Source organism: Anomaloglossus baeobatrachus, chromosome 1 (genome assembly GCF_048569485.1).
Source record: "Anomaloglossus baeobatrachus isolate aAnoBae1 chromosome 1, aAnoBae1.hap1, whole genome shotgun sequence".
Taxonomy (NCBI): Eukaryota; Metazoa; Chordata; class Amphibia; order Anura; family Aromobatidae; genus Anomaloglossus; species Anomaloglossus baeobatrachus.
Genome location: NC_134353.1, coordinates 664,282,595 through 664,304,653, shown reverse-complemented (window position 1 = coordinate 664,304,653; position 22,059 = coordinate 664,282,595). Strand labels below are relative to the sequence as shown.

At 46.2% G+C, this 22,059-nt stretch overlaps 1 protein-coding gene across 2 annotated transcripts in view; it reads right to left on the bottom strand.

The window, feature by feature from the left end:
• Positions 1-3,344: 3,344 nt before the first annotated feature.
• TBX5 (T-box transcription factor 5) overlaps positions 3,345-22,059 on the bottom strand; it is a 96,829-nt gene continuing 78,114 nt past the window's right edge. The window contains exons 6-7 of one of the 2 annotated variants that reach the window (XM_075341703.1): positions 9,763-9,996; positions 3,345-5,392 (exon numbers count right to left, since the gene is read on the bottom strand). In XM_075341703.1, coding sequence (XP_075197818.1) covers positions 4,822-5,392; positions 9,763-9,996 — 805 coding nt within the window. In that variant the 3' untranslated portion in view covers positions 3,345-4,821. Of the gene's footprint in view, positions 5,397-9,762; positions 9,997-22,059 lie in introns of both variants that reach the window. The other variant, XM_075341702.1, reaches the window with a different exon arrangement.

Here is a 22,059-nt window from a genome sequence, read left to right as displayed (position 1 = left end):
GCAGGACGTAAACATCCCGCCCACCTCCTTTCTTCCGCATAGCCGGTGGAGGCAGGTAAGGAGATGTTCCTCGCTCCTGAGGCTTCACACAGAGCCATGTGTGCTGCCGCAGGAACGCGGAACAACATCGTATCTCCTATTGGTGCGACATTATGGAAATGTCCGACGCTACACAGATCACCGATTTACGACGCTTTTGCGATCGTTTATCGGCGCATCTAGGCTTTACACGTTGCGACGTTGTTACCAGAGCCAGATGTGCATCACTTTTGATTTGACCCCGACGATATCGCAGTAGCGATGTCGCAACGTGCAAAGTACCACTTACAATGGCCAAGTCAAAGTCCAGACCTGAATCCAATCGAGAATCTGTGGAAAGAGCTGAAAACTGCTGTTCACAAACAGTCTCCATCCAACCTCACTCAGCTCGAGCTGTTTGCAAAGGAAGAATGGGCAAGAATTTCAGTCTCTCTATGTGCAAAACTGATAGAGACATACCCCAAGCAACTTGCAGTTGTAATCGCAGCAAAAGGTGGCGCTAGAAAGTATTAACTTAAAGGGGCCGAATAATATTGCACACCCCAATTTTCAGTTTATTATTTTTTATACGAGTTTAAAATAAGCAATACATTTCGTTCAACTTCACAATTGTGTCCCACTTGTTGTTGATTCTTCACCATAAAATTAAAATTTTTATCTTTATGTTTGAAGCCTGAAATGTGGGAAAAGGTAGAAAAATTCAAAGGGGCCGAATACTTTCGCAAGGCACCGTAACCAGGAGCCTGTCTGCCCATACTTGCAGATTTTTAATAGCACATAGCGAGGCATTAAGGTTCGGTTCCCAAAAAATTAGAGATTACCTTGTCGTTGGTTTTCTGGCTCATTTGCAATGATCAATACATTTGCTAAATATCTCTACTACTTTCAAATATTCATAGCAGTTTTGCAATACCATTTTTCATGTATTTATTTTTTTCCAGATAGCTTAATGTATTTTTGATTGTTCATAGTATCATTATAGCAGTAATGCTTTACCATTTTTCATGTTGATATTTTTATAGTGGTTAGTGTGCAGCTTATGATCTTTATTATAACAGTGAAACATATCTTGCAAAAAAAGCCCTCAAACAGTTATGTTGATGTGAAAATAAAAAAAATAATGGCTCTTGGAAGAAGGGGAGGAAAAAACAAAACCGAAAAACAGAAAATCATCAGATGGTGAAAGGGTTAAGTCATATTGATGGTTACTAAGGAGCTAAGTGATATCAGATTATGCACACTCCCAAAACATCTAATTTTCTCTCACATGCGAGTCTTTTCGATAAATCTAGGGATTGCACCAAGTGGTGTGTGAATGAGGTTTTTGGGAATCAGAGAACCTTTAGTTTTAACTCATAAGGACTATATAGATAAGATCTGGAACACAGACCAGGTTTCCTGATTCCTGGCTCATGTTGGCAGATCCATTGCTGTCTTTCATATTAAGTACCCCCATGAGAGATAGCTGTGGTTTCTTTTTTTATTTCCTTCTATGCCTTTCCATACATGCTCAGTCGCAAAAATCTTGACGAAATCAGAAGTGATGATAACTAAACTCCTTTATCTATAATTCATCACTTTCACCTGTATTAGTGGAAATTTCTTCAAAATATTAATTCAAAAAACAAAAACTTTTAAAAAGAACTTGCTGGAGCCTGTAGGATAAAGATCACATGGTCATTTCAGCTGTTCAGGGCAAGCTACAAAGATATGAGCTCCCCTGGTCCGGCGTCCAGTCCGGACCTTACTGGCAGACGGACCATGGCACAAATCTGTCTGTTCAACTCTACTGCAAACCCTTGTTGGTATCTTGCTCGGCAAATTTACTTTTGTATCCGTTTCAAGTGTGTGGTACGGTGAGCTCAAAATAATGAATGAAATTAATTCACATGGTTATTAAACTATAACATAATTATAATTTGTGTAAGAAACTTTTCCAAAAAAGATCAAGCAGAGAAAAATATATTATCTTTTATTATATAACAAAGTCAACACAACAGTTAACAAACGTAGCACAGCGTGTTTTTGGGGAGGGCAGGGACTCAACGCCCAAGCATGTTAGAAGGGTAGACTGGTATCAAGGTTAATTGGTAGTTTCTCAACTTTATCACTGCAAAACGTAACCTGTTCTTTTGTAAATGTATTTCAATTAATATCATGTCATATAAAGTATGTCTAAGGGGTAAGGTTTTGTGTAGAACGCCAAATCAGTGTCTAGAGACTTAAAGGCCATGCATGGGAATTCAATTGCTACTTCCAGTAGGTGGCAATAGAATTCTTGTCGTCTGTTTCTCTAAAGAGGCGACTTGCATATACAAAGTTTGGCCACAAACAGTTTATAAATCCTGAGGCTCGGTAGAGATGACGGTCCATAAACACAAAAAAATCAAAATGCTGGTTGGTTCTTTGTCTTCTACAAATAAATACTCTATTCTTTATTTCTTCATGCAACATAAAAAAGCACAACCACATAAAAAGAGCTTTTATAGAGAAGACAGTGAGACGACTTTTTAATTTTTGTGATTATGGACCTGCATCTCTATTCGGGTAGCTGAGCACCTGGGAATGATCATCGGTGGATGCGGTGAGGTATTTGGAGACTTGTCCACGATTCATTAAGACTTGGGGATTTGTATGCCAGTTGTAATAAAGGCAGTACTGGAGTAAGATGTGATTATCTCATTAAAAAAGGTCTTGTCACCACGTCAAAATTGGCCAGTTTTTTTCCTTTATGTTATTCCCGCTGCTCCGCTGAATTTGTTGCTTTGTATTGTTTTTCTAAATCTGAATTATGATTCCAGAGTTATGAGTCTTTTCATTTAGTGTAATTCTTTATGGTCTTTCCAAAGTGGCGTTGCTCACAGAATTCACCAGGAGCAGTCTCTAGGCTGATCTGCATTATCACTCTGTGTTCACAGCCCACTTGTAAAGACTAGAGATGAGCAAATTAATTTAAGAATAATTGAGTTAAATAGTAAACTTTTGCCAAATTGCAGATTTGTTTGTGATTCGCTTCCATGTGGATTCAGCAAAATGGTGACCATTAGCTGACATTTTTCTGAGCCCTTAAAAGGTTAAACAAAATTTAAAAAATCCTTATACTCACCTCAGGGATCACCTCTTTGACCACCCATCTACTCACCATCATCCATCTGATCCTTGTATCATCTTCTGATTCCCTGGGAGGGTTCTGCACAGGCGCACAAGAGTGTCAGTGGCGTCATGATGTCACAACATGTGTCATGATGACCTGCCACACACCTGTGCAGAGTCAACCAAGGCAAAATGATACCTAGTCTAGCTTAGTGTTAGAAGACCAAAAATCTCATCATGAACGGTGGGTAATCTGAAGATGCAGCGAGGACCGGAAGGGTGGAGGTGAGTAGCAGAGTGGCTGGAGATGTGAGCTCAAGGTGAGGATCACGATTTTTGTTTTACTTTTCACCAATTACAGTATGTTCATTATGTTCTGGGGTCTAGATAGACTGCCGAACATAACAAGGGACATTACATTTGTGGAGAATAACTTCTTGAATCAAATTTCCTGTGAAAAAAAAAGCATGAACATATTTGAATTTTTCCTGATCCGCTCATCTCTACTGAAGACCATAACCATCAACACTAGATAAAAAGGGCCATATCCACCCATATAAAAGTCAACTTTCAAAAACGGATAACACAGAATACTCAGGAGAGCAGCGGAAATATAATACAAACAAAAACTGTCAACTTTTGTCCTGGTGACAGATCCCCTTTAAGAGGTACGCACCTTTTAGTGAATTAAGGACATCTTACAATTACCACACGCCTCCACCAGAAATGTTATTCCAACCGGGGGCTGGTGTAACATTTCTTGTGGAATTTACATGACTTTAGAGGTGTAAGTTATGATGGATTTGCCAGGCAGTCTTTGCCACACCCTGTTGTGCCTCATCTCTGCCCACATTGGCATACCTGGCCTGAACTGAAACCAGCAGAAGACGCAAAGTTTTCGAGTTGATCAAAAATTCTTCAATATCTCAAGGTGTGTACATCAGATTTCTGGCAAAAACAACTTGATGAATCAAGCCCTTTGTTTATGTCTGAAGCTGGGTAGACTAAGGCTATTTGGATATGTTGAATTAATGAAAAAATGTTTTGTGTTTGAATATCACAACTTGCTCACCTGAATTCCTAACAAACATACACTGCAGCTTGTGTGTACATTTACGGTGGGGTAAGTAACGATATTAGCCCTCCACCCATTAAAATAAAAAAAATAAAAACCATAAAATCTCAGAAGGCATAGCTGTATGATGAAATCATTTCCACTCTCCAATACAACCTTACTATGTCCAATATTTTGCTAACGTATTTATAAACCCATAGGTTCCAGCCTCCATTATCACACAGTGTAACACACTGCAAACACCAATTTATGGCCGAGGCATGCAGGTGAATTCATGAAGTGCATAAGTTTTTCACTTTCTTTTTTATATGTGTATACACCATTATGGTGCAGCCTGTTGTGTGAAGTGCAAAGCCATATAGGCTCTTTCCAACAGGCTTATTTTTTTCATCAATTTATTGCCCGTCCATCAATTCTTTCTGTCCTACTTGTGATCCCGGTGTCAGAAGAAATAGGGAGAAAGTGAAAGACCAAAGTGAATGTTTGTTTAGAGGAGTTCAAGAAATAACAGTTCTTCTTACAAATCTTGTCCATTCAACACATGTCCACTTTCTGTGGACCTAGAGACAGTTTGCTTAAACTTTACCCAAAACGTTTGTCTCATGTCTGTTTTGTTAACTGTTGTCATTCCAGTCTTGTACCATGCCCACTCCATGGACAGAGTGGTACTGATGTGGGGATAGGGTCCGTGGAACACCATGTGGGTAGAGGAAGTCAGAGGATTGAAGTGATGATGCCTGTTGTAATCCAGACTGAGGAGCACATTGCCTCACAATAGCCTGGTGAGAAGGTTGATGCTGGAACATTGTGTGGGTATCGGCAGACTGTGAATTTCCATGGTTACTCAATCTTGGCATAAGTGAGCTGGAGGTAAAATGAGCAGAGAAGTGCTGGTAGGGCAATCGTTCCATTGATTGCATCCCTCCTCCTACGGTACAGCTGCTATAAGCGGGTACATTAGACCAACTATTGCAAGAAATGTCTTCTATGCCTGTAACTTGTTCTGTAGCAGAAGTTGAATTAGCATACATGCAGGCCTGGCGTTGGGCAGACTCTGAGCGAAAGGGTGTTGAAGATGAAGAGGAGGAGGATGGCTGAGGGTACCCAGATCTGTAGTATGGGTCTTCTTCACTTGGAGATGTATCCATATAGGGTTTCTTATAAGGATGCTCAGCTGATTCTTCACTCGCTGCACAGAAAGTAAAGGTTTCTTATAAACAGTGTATATGATTTATAGCAACATGTAACATACAACCATTATTAATGATTCTGCCATCATTACAAGCACATATATATATTTAAAGGGAGTCTTTCAGCAGGTTTTTTCTACCTCATCTGAGAACAGCATGATAGAGGCTAAGAAGCCCTGAGTTAAACGATGTATCACTTATGTTACTGTGTGCAGTCGTCCTGACAGTGAAATATTTTAGATTTTGCATGTAGCAGTGCTGGGAAAGCTGCCCCTTCCCACACCAGGCTTTCAGCATACATTTCCATAGACAGAAGCTGCTAATCACAGAAGGGGATTGAGTCGGACAACAACTCACATGCTGCCGAGACCCATTAATAATAACGATAAGAGGCTTAAACTAACATTGCAAGTAGACAAAAAAAAGACTGTGAGATAACAAACACTGGGCTGAATTCTCTATATTAAGTCTTGCAGCATGCTGTCTTCAGGTTACATTGCAGAAACCTGCTGACACAGTCCCTTTAAAGGTAAAACATATTCCTTTCAATGTTTTTTCATTAGAACACTTATTGGAATGCAATACCATTTGGTAATCCAGGGACGTACTTTACAGCTCTTGGTTTTGTGGGAGGGGAAAGCCTGGTGATATATTTTTCCTTACTGGGGAGATCTTTAGCCTCAGTTAACAATGAGTAATTCCCTAGTGGCAATTGTTAGGAGAGGTAAAAAAGTCTGCATTTTGGTGATTCAATTAGGTTTTATACCCTTGTATTAGGTCCTCCTCTGTTAAAAAAAGCTTTACGAAGATTGAAAGTTACTGTAGTTCCTATCCAAAGGGTAGACAATTACCAATCACTGGGGGTCGGAACTCGGAGATCTCCACCAAACCAGACAATCCCTGACAAAGATGGTGTACTTACTATGAAAATCCACCCAGAATGACTTTTTAATCATTTCTGAATACACTGTCAATTTTTAGAAGTCCAAAGATATTCAGGCTGCAAACTCTCCTCCCGTCTTTGTGACTGACAAGTTCTTCTAAATGTCCTCCTGTCTTGCTGCTGAATTCTGGCAGATGCTCAGTAGAATCTGCAATCTCCATAGCACTGGAGTATGATAAAACCTATCGACCAGAAGCACTTTCAGGGTATAAATAGGTTCTAATACCATCTACTGCAAGAATCATGTTTACTAAGGGTATCTTTCACTGGCGGGCACAAATGAAAGTGCAAGAACAATACCTTATTTTTCGGACTATAAGATGCACTTTTTCCCCCCCAAATGTTGGGGGAAAGTGGAGGGTGCGTCTTATAGTCTGAATGTAGGGCTGCGTGGGGATGAGGGTGCTGTGGTGGAGTGGGTCATCGGCGGCACAAGTAAGCTGTGCCAGCCTGCCGTGACCACGTGGACCCGCTCATTTAATATGCACGCCCATCATCCCGCCCATCATCTCTCAGCGCTGAAGCCGCCGCTGACAGGTGGGTGGGGTGATGGGCGGGGAATGCGCGCCTATTAAACAGCCTGCCCACATGATCACCCCTGGCAACTGCAGCCTGGAGTGATCATGTGCGGCTGTATTCACTGCCCCCCGTGCATCATCATCAGCGCGGGGTGCAGTGAATCAGTATAACTCACCGACTACGATCCCTGCAGCACAGCGATGCCTCCTGTCTGTGCCAGTGGCAGCTGTGTGGAGACTAGCGGTGCGCACAGCGATGATGTCATCGCTGTGCGCATGGATCCACACGCAGCCGCCGGCACAGACAGGAGGACATCGCGATACTGCAGAGATTGTGGCCGGCTCCACACTCCAGCGCTGCTGCTGGCACAGACGGGAGGAGGAGCGATGCTGCAGGGAGTGAGGTAAGGTGAGTACGAACGTTTATTTTTTTTATGTGCCACAGGATGCGGGCCGTATACCAGGATGAGGGTGTATAGCAGGATGGGGGTGTATAGCAGGATGGGGGTATATTATGAGCAGGTTGGGGGTATATTATGAGTAGGATGGGGGTCTATGAGCTGGATGGGGGTATATGAGCAGGATGCGGGCCGTATACCAGGATGGGGGTATATAGCAGGATGGGGGTGTATAGCAGGATGGGGGTATGTTATGAGCAGGATGGGGGTATATTATGAGCAGGATGGGGGTATATGAGCAGGATGGGGGTATATGAACAGGATGGGGGGTATATGAGCAGGATGGGGGTATATAGCAGGATGGGAGTATATGAGCAGGATGGGGGTATATGAGCAGGATAGGGTTATATGAGCAGGATGGGGTATATAGCAGGATGGGAGTATATGAGCAGGATGGGAGTATATGAGCAGGATGGGGGTATATGAGCAGGATGGGGGTCTATGAGCAGTATGGGGGTATATAGAAGGATGGGAGTATATAAGCAGGATGGAGGTATATGAGCAGGATGTGGGTATATGAGCAGGATGGGGGTATATAGCAGGATGGAGGTATATAGCAGGATGGAGGTATATAGCTGGATGGGGCCATATGCCAGGATGGGTTATATAGCAGGATGGGGCCATATGCCAGGATGGGGTATATAGCAGGATGCGGCCATATGCCAGTATATAGCAGGATGCGGCCATATGCCAGGATGACGGTATATATCAGGATGGGGGCTATACCAGGATGAGGGACATATACTGTATATACAAGGCAGGAGGATCATTACAAGGCTGGGTTACCTTAGTAGAGAATTTGGGGACATTACCCCCATAACAGTGTCAGCAGCAGATCCTCGCCCCATAACAGTGTGTCATGACCACATTTTTTGTTTAAAATTTTATTTTCCTATTTTCCTCCTCTAAAACCAGGGTGTGTCTTATGGTCCGGTGCGTCTTATAGTCCTAAAAATATGGCCCCTTTGCAGTCCAAGAGTTCATCATAATGCACAATTTCACCTGCTTTGGAGGTTGACATAGGCCCACTAACCTCTTGGGTCCCTATTAGGCTGCACATGTTGCACCAATTGTATGTTTACCTCTGGTATCTTTATATATACAGTATATGTGTGTGTGTGTGTGTGTGTGTGTGTGTGTGTGTGTGTGTGTGTGTGTGTGTGTGTGTATTATATCTGTGGCACAACATTGTAGATTTACCCAAGCTTGAAACCACATTTGTCTGTCAATAAAATTTCTGAGGGCAGGAGGGACAAGATGAAACTGCTTAGAGATGAATTGCAAGCCTGTTGAACCACTCCTAACATGATCTTAATATTACTGGAATTAAACTTATTTTAAAGAAAAGAGGGAGTCTAGAAACAGACCCATAGAACAGATCTAGTGACAGATCCAGTTTAAAAGTGATATTGTGGCATTGTTTGTGGATGCCAGGCCATCTTACTGATCACTTTCCTTCTACTTTAATTCATTTTACACTACTCTTCAGTTTTTGGAAAAGTCCCAAAACAGAACCCATTGAGGCTGGAGAGGAATAGAAACTGAGCTGTGCTGTCGTGTAAATAGACACCAAAGTAGAATCCAAGTGATTCTATTAGTCAATGTGTTTCAGTGAGAGCCCTCGCTTTCATCAGGACAAAATCACATACCATATTTTTCATTTTATAAGACACAGCAGATTATAAGATGCACCCCAAATTTAGAGATAAAAAATGTTAAAACAAAAATAAATGGGGTCCGTCTTATACTCCAAAGGTGGTTTACTGGAGGGGGAGCGGCAGTGGTGGTGGAGCAGGGTCACAGGAGACAGGGGCGTTGCTGGAGTAGGGGGATGCTGCTGGTGATGCAGTGGGGGCCTTCACAACCCCCACCACAGCCAGCACAACCCCCACCGTAGCCAGCACAGCCCCCACCGCAGCCAGCATAGCGCCCTGTAGCCAAAACAGCGCCCATTCTACACCTCCCGGTAAGCTACATTTGCATTATGAGACACAAATTTTGGGGAGCAAAAGTATGTCTTATAATCCGAAAAATATGGTATATATGTTGTCCTGATGAAGGCGAGGAAAAGCGTTTACTATTAAAATCACTTGGATTCTCCTTTGGTGGTCTCTTTACACAGCAGTGCGGCTCAGTCCCCATTCTCCAGCCTCTTCAATTCACACAGGGGTGCTGCAGCAGCTGACATTTTCTGATACCTTCACAGTTGGTTGTGGCTACACACAACTGGTACAGGTGAGTCTGTACATTTTTTCTCTACCTTCCTGTAGCACAGAAAAGACCCTATTTGTGCTCCTGTTCTCCCTCCAGGTTGTTTTCTTTCTAAAACAGAACCCATAAGTTCAGCTTTTATTCCATCCTTCATCTATGTTTTTTAAAAAAAATCGATTATAAAAAAAATCACACATCCAACGTTACTCTTATTATAATTACTACTCATATCCACTTACCTTTCCTCTTTGTACAGTGATATATAGGACCAGGTTCGTGTGGCAATGAAGAATAGGAGTTAGAAGAAGGCATTAGGTCCTGAGAAGTGCTGCTTACACCATTCTCACACTGATACTGGGAACTGAGGTTAGAGGAACTACTTATATTTCGGGATTCGGAGGAGAACGGGCTATGGTTAGAAGTAACCTTTTGTCGCACAGTGCTTCTTGGAACAACTGGATATTCTTTGCTGCAGAGAAACAAAATAGTCATTTTAGAGTAAAACCAAGAAAATATAAGTGGATTTAGAATAAAATTACATACCATATGATTCAATGAAGACTGTGCATTGTAAAAAAGCTGCAGCCTATGCAGAATGTTTAAGTGGTGTTAGAATATCTATTTATTGTGGTAAATATAAAGATGAGTGTTTGTTGTGCACTCTAATGCATCTGTTAGCAGTTAGTCCCCAGAGGTGGTCGTATAGAGGAAAGCATTGTTTTTTACTTGCACTCTATGAAGGAACACTTTGCTCATCTGCTCCCTATATAACATACATAAAAGGTTTAGTGCACTGGAGAGCATTCACCCAATCCTTAAATTACTGGATATAAATAGCTTCTTTACAGCTCCAGTCCAGAAGTCTTTAGCACTGAAATAGTATATATATATATATATATATATATATATATACTGCTCAAAAAAATAGAGGGAACACCTATATATTAGTGAACTTTGACTACTACAGGCTATACTACTCAGCTACTTTGACCCTATACAGTGGAACCTTGGATTACGAGAATAATTCATTCCAGGAGTGTGCTCTTAAACCAAGTTAGTCTTATATCAAAGCAAATTTTCCCACAGGAAATAATTCAAACGCAGACCATTCGTTCCACAACGCAAAATTATTTACTGTATTTATACAAACTTATTAGCGTAATACAAAATAATGTACTGTATTCATATAAAATTATTACAGTTACACTAATACAAAATACTGTACAACAGTACAGTAAAAAACATATAAAACAAATTAAACTGCACGTTAGCTTACAATAGAACTGTTGGTGTGCGGGAGGTACGCTATAGAGAGAAAACATGATGTATAAATATGACAACCTTTATTATAGAACAATACACAAAAATGCACCCCCCAAATCTATTCTCCCCCAAATAACGTCAGAACTAAGCCAAATGTGGGATAGGAAAACTGCACAGGCAATTAGATTACAGTACAAGCAATGTGCTGTCCTGGTCAGCAGAAAGGAAGTACAATACTGTATCCACAGATGCAAATTGATAGACATGCTATATAGTAAATACTGAACTGTACAATGGTATAGTTTATACATTATACAGTGCATGCGTACAGAAAGTTACCTCCAGAACGGGTCAGAGCATGGTGAAAGGACAGAACCGGAAGTGTGCGCGGTGAGTATTTGCTCTTATTGCAAATCATTGCTCGTAAACCAAGTTACAAATTTTTAAAACGCTTTGCTTGTCTTACCAAGTTACTCTTAATCCAAGGTTTCACTGTATTTAGAATCCTATTGTATTTGTCTAATATATGCTCAAAAGCTGATGATATCAATCAGAATGGTGCTGTCATCCACTGTCAGCATTAGGGTTTGTGATTTCAGACATGAATGTCCAAAATTAGAATTTAAATTTGTCATATATGCTAGATTAATGCATACAAATTGATATGTGCTTGATCTCGGTGTAAGGGGAACAGTGATCAAATGAATATTATGCTAATTGTACTCAATATATATATAGACTCACGAGCTGCGCCTATGCTCTGGAACACACTACCAAGAGAAATCCGATTAATTCCCAACATCCACACCTTTAAGCGGGCCCTAAAAACGCATTTCTTTAGACTAGCCTATCAACTCACTGCCCTGATCTAATCTAGTCTCTTTCTGCCCTTCAAAAAATTTACTTCCAGTTCTCGTCCCCTGTACCTGTATAAATTCTCACCGACGGGTTCATGTAGCTGCTTTCGAATACCCTATTAATTAAATCGATGGCTGGACCATATATGACAAGCTTTTCTCCCCCCCATTCACCTTTTGTGTCTCCCCTATTTCCTTATAGACTGTAAGCTTACGAGCAGGGCCCTCACTCCTCCTGGTATCTTAATTTTGTTATTTTGTATTGTCTCATATTGTCTGTACATGTCCCCTCTTAATTGTAAAGCGCTGCGGAATATGTTGGCGCTATAGAAATAAAAATTAATATTATTATTATATATATATTTTTTTTTTCTGTAAAAAGTTATATGTAGAAAGAGAAGTTATTGTTATAAAACACATATATAGTGCACAAACAATTAGTAAGTCTGCAGAATGTATAATCTAAAAGTTACATGTGAAGAGAATTTTTGTTTTTAGTTATTAAATAATTTTCAACTTGACTATATTAAGGTGAAGGGCAGAGATTTCCACTCTGAGGTGTCATGAAGAAGTTACTCCAATAAAATGTATTGTTCCAATTTATGGGCCTGGTAAGAAAAAATGAGGTTTATCAGCCAGTAAAAGAACCAATGGGAATTTAACCAAAGGTTCTGATAAGACCAGAGCAGTTTGTTGAGATATCTGGGACCTGAAGGCAGAGATTTGTGCCAGGTCCACAGATTATGTGTTATGGAGCCAGGATCTGGACCTTTACCTGAAAAAAAGTGGAGGTCATTCTGAAAAAAAAACGTATGGAACCTGGTGGGAACTAAGTACGTCCTATACAATATCTTGACATGCATATGCACTGCTTCACCTGCCCACCGGCAGTCCTGGCGTCTCTGATTGGCTTGCGTCGGATGCGCCCAATTCTGTTTGACAGTGTGTCTGACAGCAACAATTTAGAGATCCTGTGTGGGTCTCTATTGCAGTAAAAATAAATAAATCGGCATAGGGTCCCCTTATTTTATGATACCCAGTACAGATAAAGCATTTGCCCCCAGACATGCGCTTATCTTGGCTGTGTATCAGAATAAGAGAACCTGCATGCGGCTTTTTAAAAAATTACTTAAATAAATAATTTTTCAAAACAGCGTGCAGTCCAAATTTTGATACCCAGTCATAATAAATCCTGACAGCAGGGGGCTGGTATTCTCAGGCTGGGAAGACCCATGCTTATTGGGCCCCCCAGACTAAAAATAGCAGCCTGCAGCTGACCAGGATTGTCACATTCATCAGATAATCCTGGAAGTTTACCTCTAGCTCTTCCTGGTGCAGTTTCAATCTGGGTAATAAGGAGTTAATGACCTCTCACAGTCCTAGTTCTAGATTAGTCCTAGATTAGTAATGGGATGCATCTATGAGACCACCACCTTCCACTACTAATCTGTAACTGAAAAGAAATAAGCACATACACCGAAAAAATCCTTTGCTGTGACCGCAAATAACCTGAGTGGCATCACCGCTTATCAAGCGGCTCATTCTCTGCCTGAAACTCACAGCAGGCGGTCATGTTCTATGGCTGTGCGCTATCATTTCAGATGTAGCAGAGCTGCAATTGTCATGAGACGTTGTGTGGATTACGTCAGACCTCAGTGTTTTGGGGGTTAATAAAGTCACCCAGAGGGTGGGGTTTTTGTATTTTATTTCAAATAAAGGATTTTTTCTGGTGTTTGTGGTAAGGTAAAATATGTTAAAAATACTAAATCCTTGCCTATCCGCCAACTAAACTAGCCCAAGAAACTTAGTTTTGGTGAGCATTATAGTATGTGGTGAAAGGTTGATAATAAAATGTAAACGATGTCTTAAGCACCTTCACAGTATTAGGTAGGGGCGTGAAATAGGACTGAGTGATTTTGTATTTGGTGACAGAAATTGCAAAAATAGATTTAACAGGTAAGGGCATAAGTGGGAGAACTGTTAATTTGCCACAGAAGGAGATCCATTGTGGCATTTATTACTATGAGCCAAACCAACTGAGCTGCATTTTATTAATGGGAAAGATGTACAACTGTTAATCTGCATAGTCCTTTGTTGCATTATATTCATTTCTCTTTGGTGCAAGGTCTTTTACTAACTTATACAAATTTAGAGATAGCAGCTTGAAGAATCCTAATATCTTAGGTCATTAAGTTAATTATTATTATTATTTAGTTAAAGTGCTTATTTTGGCTGAAATGATGCGCCAAATCCAGAAAAGAAATTTATGCTCACATATGCAAATGTCAGCCATTATTTGTTTGAGTAGAGCTGGACATTTTGACATGTATAAGAGGGTAAATTGTATCCTTAGGTAAGTGGTTTACTTGGGTGTGCCTTAAAGAGGATATTTCATCAGTTTATGCTTGTTAAACTGGCCACGTCATCATGGAATAGTGAATTCAGAGCTGATTAAAACAGTTTTAATTTGAATCTTTTTCTTTCAATTGCAGAGATTTTAGCAAGCAAACTTTAGGTTATAATTTATTAATTTAATTTATTCAGGATTTTTTTTTATCAGAATTAATTTAGAGGCTTGGTCTAAGGGGAAAATTAGTTTACGAGTCTGGTCTGTTGTCTAAATTAATTTAGGGATCTAGTTGAGGTCTGATTTGATGGAAGGCTTTGGCCTGCACTCTGAATTTATTTCAAATTCATTTAAAGAAATGATCTGGGATCTGGATTTATTTTAGGTTCTGGTATGAGGTGTAAATTTCTTTAGGGTCCAGTTTAGGGTCTGAATTAAAGCAGTGTCCGCACTTCGGAAGAATGTCTGCAGCCACTTTATGTGACTGCAGACTTCTGAATCCATACAGCATACACACCGCATATTGTCAAGATTCTCTGGTGCTACTAGTGAGAGCAGGCAGTCATGTAACCGCAAGTGTATGATTTGCATTCTTCTGACCATATTCTAACTAGTCATGCTCAATACACTTATACTGAACAAGGCCAAGCATGTCTAGTCAGCACTTGATTGCATGTATGTGTCGCGGGCGGAGGAGGGGACGCTGCGCTCTCCCACTGCTCGGGTCCGGCTGCTGCTGCTGCTGCGGCCGCTGCTGCTGCTCGGTGGTGGCTCGAGCGGTGGGCCGGATCCCGGGGACTCGAGCGGCGCTCCTCGCCCGTGAGTGAAAAGGGGATTTGATTGTGGGGATTTATTGTCCGTGACGCCACTCACGGTTGTGGTGATTTTGGTGACACCACCGCTGCTCTAGACGGGGATCCCGGGAGCGGTGACTGGGAGCAGCTTGGTTGTTAGTTCTCCCCTCCGTGGGTAGGGGGTTGGTTGTCCCGGGGCCCGGTGATGGGGTAGGGATGGATGGCAGGCGGGCTACGGGGCCTGGCGAGGTGCAGTGTCGCAGGGGCAGCGCTGTGCCACACGGCACGGTGGTACTCACTCAGCCCAATGATGAAGACACAGTCTCGGTAAAACACACGGCTGGATGGACGGGTCCCACAGACGGCTGCGGTGTTGTTGCTCCCGGCAGGTTGGTGGTGACTGCCTTTCCCTGCACCTAAGATGTCTGTACGGTTCCAATGGGTTCCCACCGGTAACCCGCTCCCCGGCTTGGATATGGGCCGGAGGAGCCCCTTTTGCCCGCAGGCGCTGGCCCTGAGAAACGGTTGCCTTGGCGGTGGCGGTGTCTCTCTCGCTCGGTTGGACGGTTGCCTTCTGTCGGGACTTGACTGTTGGGAAACCCAGGAGGTCCCCTTCACTAATGGATTTGGCAAATTCACGGCAACTCCTAGCCTTGCCGGGGTCCGAAAAGCCCCTGCCAGATGGTGCTGGCCTCTCTTTGTGTACCGGTCCGGTACCGCCGTGCCACCGCCCGTCCACGGTCCTTACGGCAGACTCCAATTGGCCACTCCTGCAGACGGTCACCACCGTCTGCCAACCTTGCTGATCTGTCCGGGCCACACACCCGGACTCACTTCAGACTGCTTGACTGCTACTTCACTTGCTCTCACTTTCACCTCTCCAACTAGACTGACTGTTTTTCCTCCTCCAGGACTGTGAACTCCTTGGTGGGCGGGACCAACCGCCTGACCCACCTCCTGGTGTGGACATCAGCCCCTGGAGGAAGGCAACAAGGGTTTTGTGTTCTGGCTTTGGTGTGCCTGCTGGGAGTGTGGGGTGTGTGGGTGTTGTGCTCTGTGGCCCCTGGCTTGTCCAGGGCGCCACATTCCCCCTTAGTTAAATGCAGACCGTCTGCGGGTTGCCCGTCCATCACCGGTTTTATTTTCACCAACTGAAAAATAGAAAAAGTAAAACGGTAACAGACATACAAGTATAATAACATCTTCCCACATCGGGAGGTACTCTTGCTTAAACATTACTAACGGTTGCAAACGGTTATGGCTTCCGCTCTCTCCCACCCAAGCAACCTGGCCCTGATGCTGCCCCTAAGCAAACAGGCAGCACCCCTTGACCCCAGTCCTGCACAAGTTGCCCGAGCGCGTTCTGTCCTTTTCAGGGGACCCACGTCCATGGGGAACCCCTGAAACCCCCAGAGGATTGCCACCGGTTCCGGTGGTGGCTGGGCCCCAGCCTACTCCACTGCGGGCCTTTCCTCCAATCTGCCTCTCTGGAGGCGGTAACGGTGGGAGCTGTAACAACATTTTTATTTACATGCCACTAAGTTTGTGGTTGGCCTGCATGTTCTCGGGCCTGTTCATAAGTAGTTTCTTATGTAAAGTGGTGAAGGGGTGGGGTCCCAACGGGGACCCGTTGCCGGCAACGACCGGTGCAAATCAAGGCTTGTCAATCAGGTAACTTTCACGGTATCATTTACTTATCATTCTTTTAAACGGTACTTTCAACACACACACAATTTTTCCTTTTAAAGAACAGTTTCCCTGTACCTAAGTGGGGGTCTACCTAGGTTGGGCCGAGTGGACCACCGGGGTCCAGTGTCAGTAGGGATAAGCAGTGGGGCGGAGGGAACAATCAGTTCCTCTCCCCTGCTATCGTGTGGGGCAGGCGGAGGCATAGGGGAGTTGGGCACAGGTTCATCCCTGGGCACTGGCACTGGCTCACGGTTGACCGCCTCCATCACTTCTTCATCCACGGGTTGTGGTAACAGTATTACTGGAAGAATCACCTCGCCGTTCTGTGTAGGCCAGCGGAAGTCACCCATCATTGTGTGGATTACCTCTTTTGTTTTCTCCGCTGGTGGAGGAACCGGAACTTCAGCCGCTGCTCTCAATGCTGGTGGGCACTTCTTTAGATGGTCCCGGGAAACCATGGCCAAGGTGCCCCCTTGGTCACGACTGATCTGGTAGGCCTTCCCATCTTCCCAGCCTGTGGGCTGTATCACATATGGAGTTTGTTCCCATTGATCATCCAGCTTGTGGGTCCTCCTCTTCCGCTTCAGTACTACATCTCCAGGCTGGAAAGGGCCAGCAGACGCCTTCTGGTTGAAGCGCTGCTCCTGTTGTTCCTGACTCCGACTCAGGTTCTTCTCAACATATTCTTGGATCTGTCGGTATTGCGCCCTCCGCCGAGTTTCCCATCCAGCTGTCGAAGGGAGTGCTTCTGGGGCTTCTAATCCCATATCTAGATCCACCGGTAGCCGGCCGGGGCGAGCCCTCATCAGGTACGCCGGGGTGCATTTCGTTGAGCTGGAAGGGATATTGTTGTACATATCGACCAGGTCAGGCAACCTCTCCGGCCACAGGTTCTGCTCTTCTAGCGGTAACGTCTTGAGGAGACCCAGGACCAAGTGGTTCATCTTTTCACACATGCCGTTGGTTTGGGCATGGTAAGGCGTGGTCCGGATCTTCTTGCAGCCATACAACTGGAAAAACTCATGAAACACCTCCGCCTCAAAGGCTGGGCCTTGGTCGGTAAGCACCTTCTCAGGGTATCCATGTGGTCGGCAGAAATAAGCCTGGAACGCTCTAGCGGCGGTGCGGCCAGTTAGGTCTTTGACTGGGACAACCACCATGAACCTTGAATAGTGGTCTACCATGGTTAGAGCGTAGGTGTACCCACTTCGGCTGGGGGTGAGCTTTACATGGTCCAGGGCGACCAGCTCCAGCGGTTGGTGTGTAACGATCGGGTGTAGGGGTGCCTTCTGGCTGGCCTCGTCCTTCCTTCTCAGCGTGCAAGGGCCACACTCTCGGCACCAGGCCTCTACAGATTCCCGCATTCCACTCCAATAGAACCGCTCTCTCAACAGCATCTCCAGTTTCTTCCATCCGAAGTGCCCAGCACCATCATGGTACGCTTGTAGAACGGTGGGTACGTTAGCTTGGGGAATCACCAACTGGCGGATTTTTCTCATGAGTCTTCGGGTTGATCAGCTCATGGTACAACTTTCCCTGGTGTAGGTATAGCCGGGTCCGTTCTCGCCACAGGCGTTGGGCTTCAGCCAGGGCGGCAGGGTCTATCCCAACAGCGCCTTGCTCCACCAAGATCTTGACTAGGCAGACAGCGGGCGCCAGGTCTTGAGCTTCCTGCCACTCCTGATTGGGCAGCGGGTCCAGGTTCACCCGTTGTTGGGAGACATACACCTTCCCAGTTGGCGGCTGGTGAAATGCAGGCAACTCGATCTCTTCGAGGTCGTCATCCTCGCACCCTTCTTCCGACAGGTGGGGCATCCGAGAGTGTGAATCAGCATTAACGTTGGCACGGCCGGCCCTGTATTTGATGGTGAAATCATAGTTGGCTAGCCTTGCCACCCATCGCTGTTCCAACGCGCCCAGCTTGGTTGTATCCAGGTGGGTCAGCGGATTGTTGTCCATGAAAGCAGTGAATTTTGCTGCTGCCAGGTAATGGCGGAACCGCTCGGTGATAGCCCACACCAGCGCCAGGAGCTCGAGCTTGAAAGAGCTATAGTTCTCAGGGTTCCTTTCAGTCGGCCAGAGCTTTCGGCTAGCATAAGCAATCACTTTCTCCTTCCCATCTTGGACCTGGGATAGGACTGCCCCCAAGCCCACATTGCTGGCATCGGTGTAGAGGATGAATGGGTGGTTGTAATCAGGGTATGCTAGGATCTCCTCTCTGGTCAAGGCCGCTTTCAGCTGGTGGAAGGATTCCTCATGCCTCTCTTCCCACACCAGTGGGGCTCCGAGGGGTCTACCACCTTTGGTCTGTCCCATGAGGAGGTCTTGCATGGGGGCAGCCATCTTCGTGTACCCCTTGATGAAGCGACGGTAGTACTCCACCAGACCCAGGAACTGCCTTACTTCCCTCACTGTGGTCGGTCTCAGCCAGTCTTGGATGGCAGTGATCTTCTCGGGGTCGGGGGTGACACCTTCTGCACCCACCACATGCCCTAGATACTGCACTTTGGGTTTCAGCAGATGACACTTGGAGGGCTTCAGCTTCATCCCGTATTTGGCAAGGGACGCGAACACCTAGGCTAGGTGCTCCAAGTGGGCTTCATATGTCTGTGAGTACACAATCACATCATCCAGGTACAATAGGACGGTCTCGAAATTCAAATGCCCCAGACAGCATTCCATCAGCCGTTGGAAGGTTCCAGGGGCATTGCACTGCCCAAACGGCATACTGTTGAATTCACAGAGCCCCATTGGGGTGGTGAAGGCAGTTTTCTCCCGGTCTTCGGGTGCCACAGCCACTTGCCAGTACCCGCTGGTGAGGTCAAGGGTAGAGAAGAAGTTCGCGGTTCTCTGTGCAGCCAAGGACTCTTCAATACGGGGCAGTGGGTAAGCATCTTTATGCGTGATCTGGTTAATCTTCCGGTAATCCACACACATCCGCATAGTGCCATCCTTCTTCTTAGCCAGTACCAGCGGGGCGGTCCAGGGACTACAGCTGTCCCTGATAACCCCTGCCTCCCTCATGTTCTTCAACATGTCCTTGGCACATTGGTAGTGTGCAGGGGGAATAGGCCTGTACCTCTCTTTGATAGGCGGGTGTTCACCGATGGGGATATGGTGTTGGACCCCTTTAATCTGCCCAAAGTCTAGGGATGTTTGCTAAAAACTCGCTCATACTCCCGTACCACCCGGTAGACCCCTTCTTTATGATGTGCAGGGGTATCGTCAGTACCTACGTGTAACTGTCAGTGCCACTCATCTAACTCCCCTTGGGGCGGGTGAGTGCCGGCAGTAGGTGGTGAGATTGGGGGAACTGCCTCACGGATGGTGTGGGGATCCAGCGTGAGCAACTTGGCAAGTGTAGCGTACCGGGGAAGCCTGACTTCTTCCTCCCCACAGTTCAGCACCCTCACCGGCACTCTCCCCTTCTTTACATCCACCACCCCCCGGGCGGCCATTACTGTGGGCCAGTGTTCGGAGGGCGTGGGTTCTATCATGGCAGGGTAGTCACGCCCCTGGGCCCCTACTGCTGCCCTACACCAAATCATCTCACTCCTGGGAGGCACAATCAAGGGGGCAACATCCATCACTCTCACCCCACCAATCTCTCCTCCTGTCGAGTTCACATGCTGATGGTACATTAAGGCTCGGATCTCACGCTGCACAGCTCTCTGTCGGCTCCCTGCCGCCGTGGCGGCCAGCTGCTGCAGTAGGGTCAGCACATCACTCATACAGTGCTCCATCACATTGGTTCCTAGCACTATCTTCGGGTTATGATCACTGGGTTCATTCATTATCACAATCATACCCTGGTGTTGCAGTTCAGCTCGCCCCACGGTCATGGCCACTTGTTTGTATCCCACTTGGGTCAATGGGAGTCCATCAGCAGCAATCAGCGTTATACTGGCATCCGGGGGAGCCAGCTCGTCCGTCCCCCAATACCGTTGATACAATGTATATGGTATGGTGGTTACCTGTGATCCAGTGTCCAGGAGAGCCATCACCGGTATGCCGTCCACAGCAACGGGGATGATGGGTCGGGCCCCGATGTATCGGTCCCGCCAGTCTGGGGGACCATGGGGTTCTACTCCTGAGGATTGGCCCGTGGCCCCAGGGGTTGCTCGTTTAACGGACACCGTCGGGAGTAGTGGCCGGGTTTGCTGCACCTGTAACAAATCGGGGGTCCATACCGTGAGTCATTGGTTCTTCTCCGCTGCATTCAGGGGACGTCCTCAGGACGGTCGGCGAGCTGTATCTTTGCCGGAGGCTGGGATCTGGTCGGAGGCTGGAGTGCGGCGAGGATCTTGGCAAGGTCTCCATCCATGCGGCGGACTTGGGCAGCCAGTTCTTCCATCGTGCTGCTTGGAGCTGTAAGTACTGGAGATGCTGGTAGGGCAGGGGCCACCACAACGGGGGCCGTCTCAACTGGCCATGGAGCTGGTTCCAAGACTTCCGAAGCTGGGGGTTGCAGGGCTTTAATGGCCCGTTCCTTTAACACAGCAAAGTCCACATCAGGGTGTTCTAGGGCCCACAGCCGGAGTTGTTTGCGATCCTCGGAGGACCTCATCCCCTGCAAAAATTGCTCTACTAACATTTTGTTGCTGTCTGCCTCATTGATGGTGTCTACCCGCTTCAGTGTGCGGAGGGCGGTTTGCAGACGTAAAGCGTAGTCCCGAATACTGTCCACAGGCCGTTGCCGACATTGGTAAAACTGCATCCTCAGCTCGGCTTCTGTACGGGTCTCAAAGGCAGTCTGTAGTTTCTCAAAGATGGTGGCTACAGAGGACCAGTCCCCCTCGGCCCAGGTCTCCGCCTCCTGCTCAGCCACGCCGGTTAGCTGCCCCAGCACTACCGCTGCATGTTGCTTATCAGTCAGGGGGTACAATTCTAGGAGCGGGCTAAGCTTCTTCCGGAAGACCTGTAACGCATCAGGTTTCCCGTCGTACTGCGGCTGCCAGGTAGCTCCGGGCACATAGGGTAAGAAGAACGTCATCACCTGAGCGAGAGCTGGGACCGCGGCACCCCCCGCCAGCGCGGCCGGGACCTTGGCAGGCCCATCCCCATCCACGGGTGCCACTGCGGCTGCGACCGCCGCTCCTCCAGCAGCTCCATCGGGTGCAGACATCTTGTTTCCGTCCCCCTTAGCCTCTTTCCGGCTCCTCCTCTATCGGGGCGGGGTTTAGGCCTCCGCGCCTCCACTACTCGAGGAGACGCTCGAGCGGGAACTTTTCGCGCCAAAGATGGCGGCTTCTGAAATTTTTCCGGCCGGACACCTCCGGCGGTAACAAGGCGCACCTCTACCAGACGGCAGAGCGGTAAGATCCTGTTCGTGACGCCAAGTTGTCGCGGGCGGAGGAGGGGACGCTGCGCTCTCCCATTGCTCGGGTCCGGCTGCCGCTGCTGCTGCGGCCGCTGCTGCTGCTCGGTGGTGGCTCGAGCGGTGGGCCGGATCCCGGGGACTCGAGCGGCGCTCCTCACCCGTGAGTGAAAAGGGGATTTGATTGTGGGGATTTATTGTCCGTGATGCCACCCACGGTTGTGGTGATTATGGTGACACCACCGCTGCTCTAGACGGGGATCCC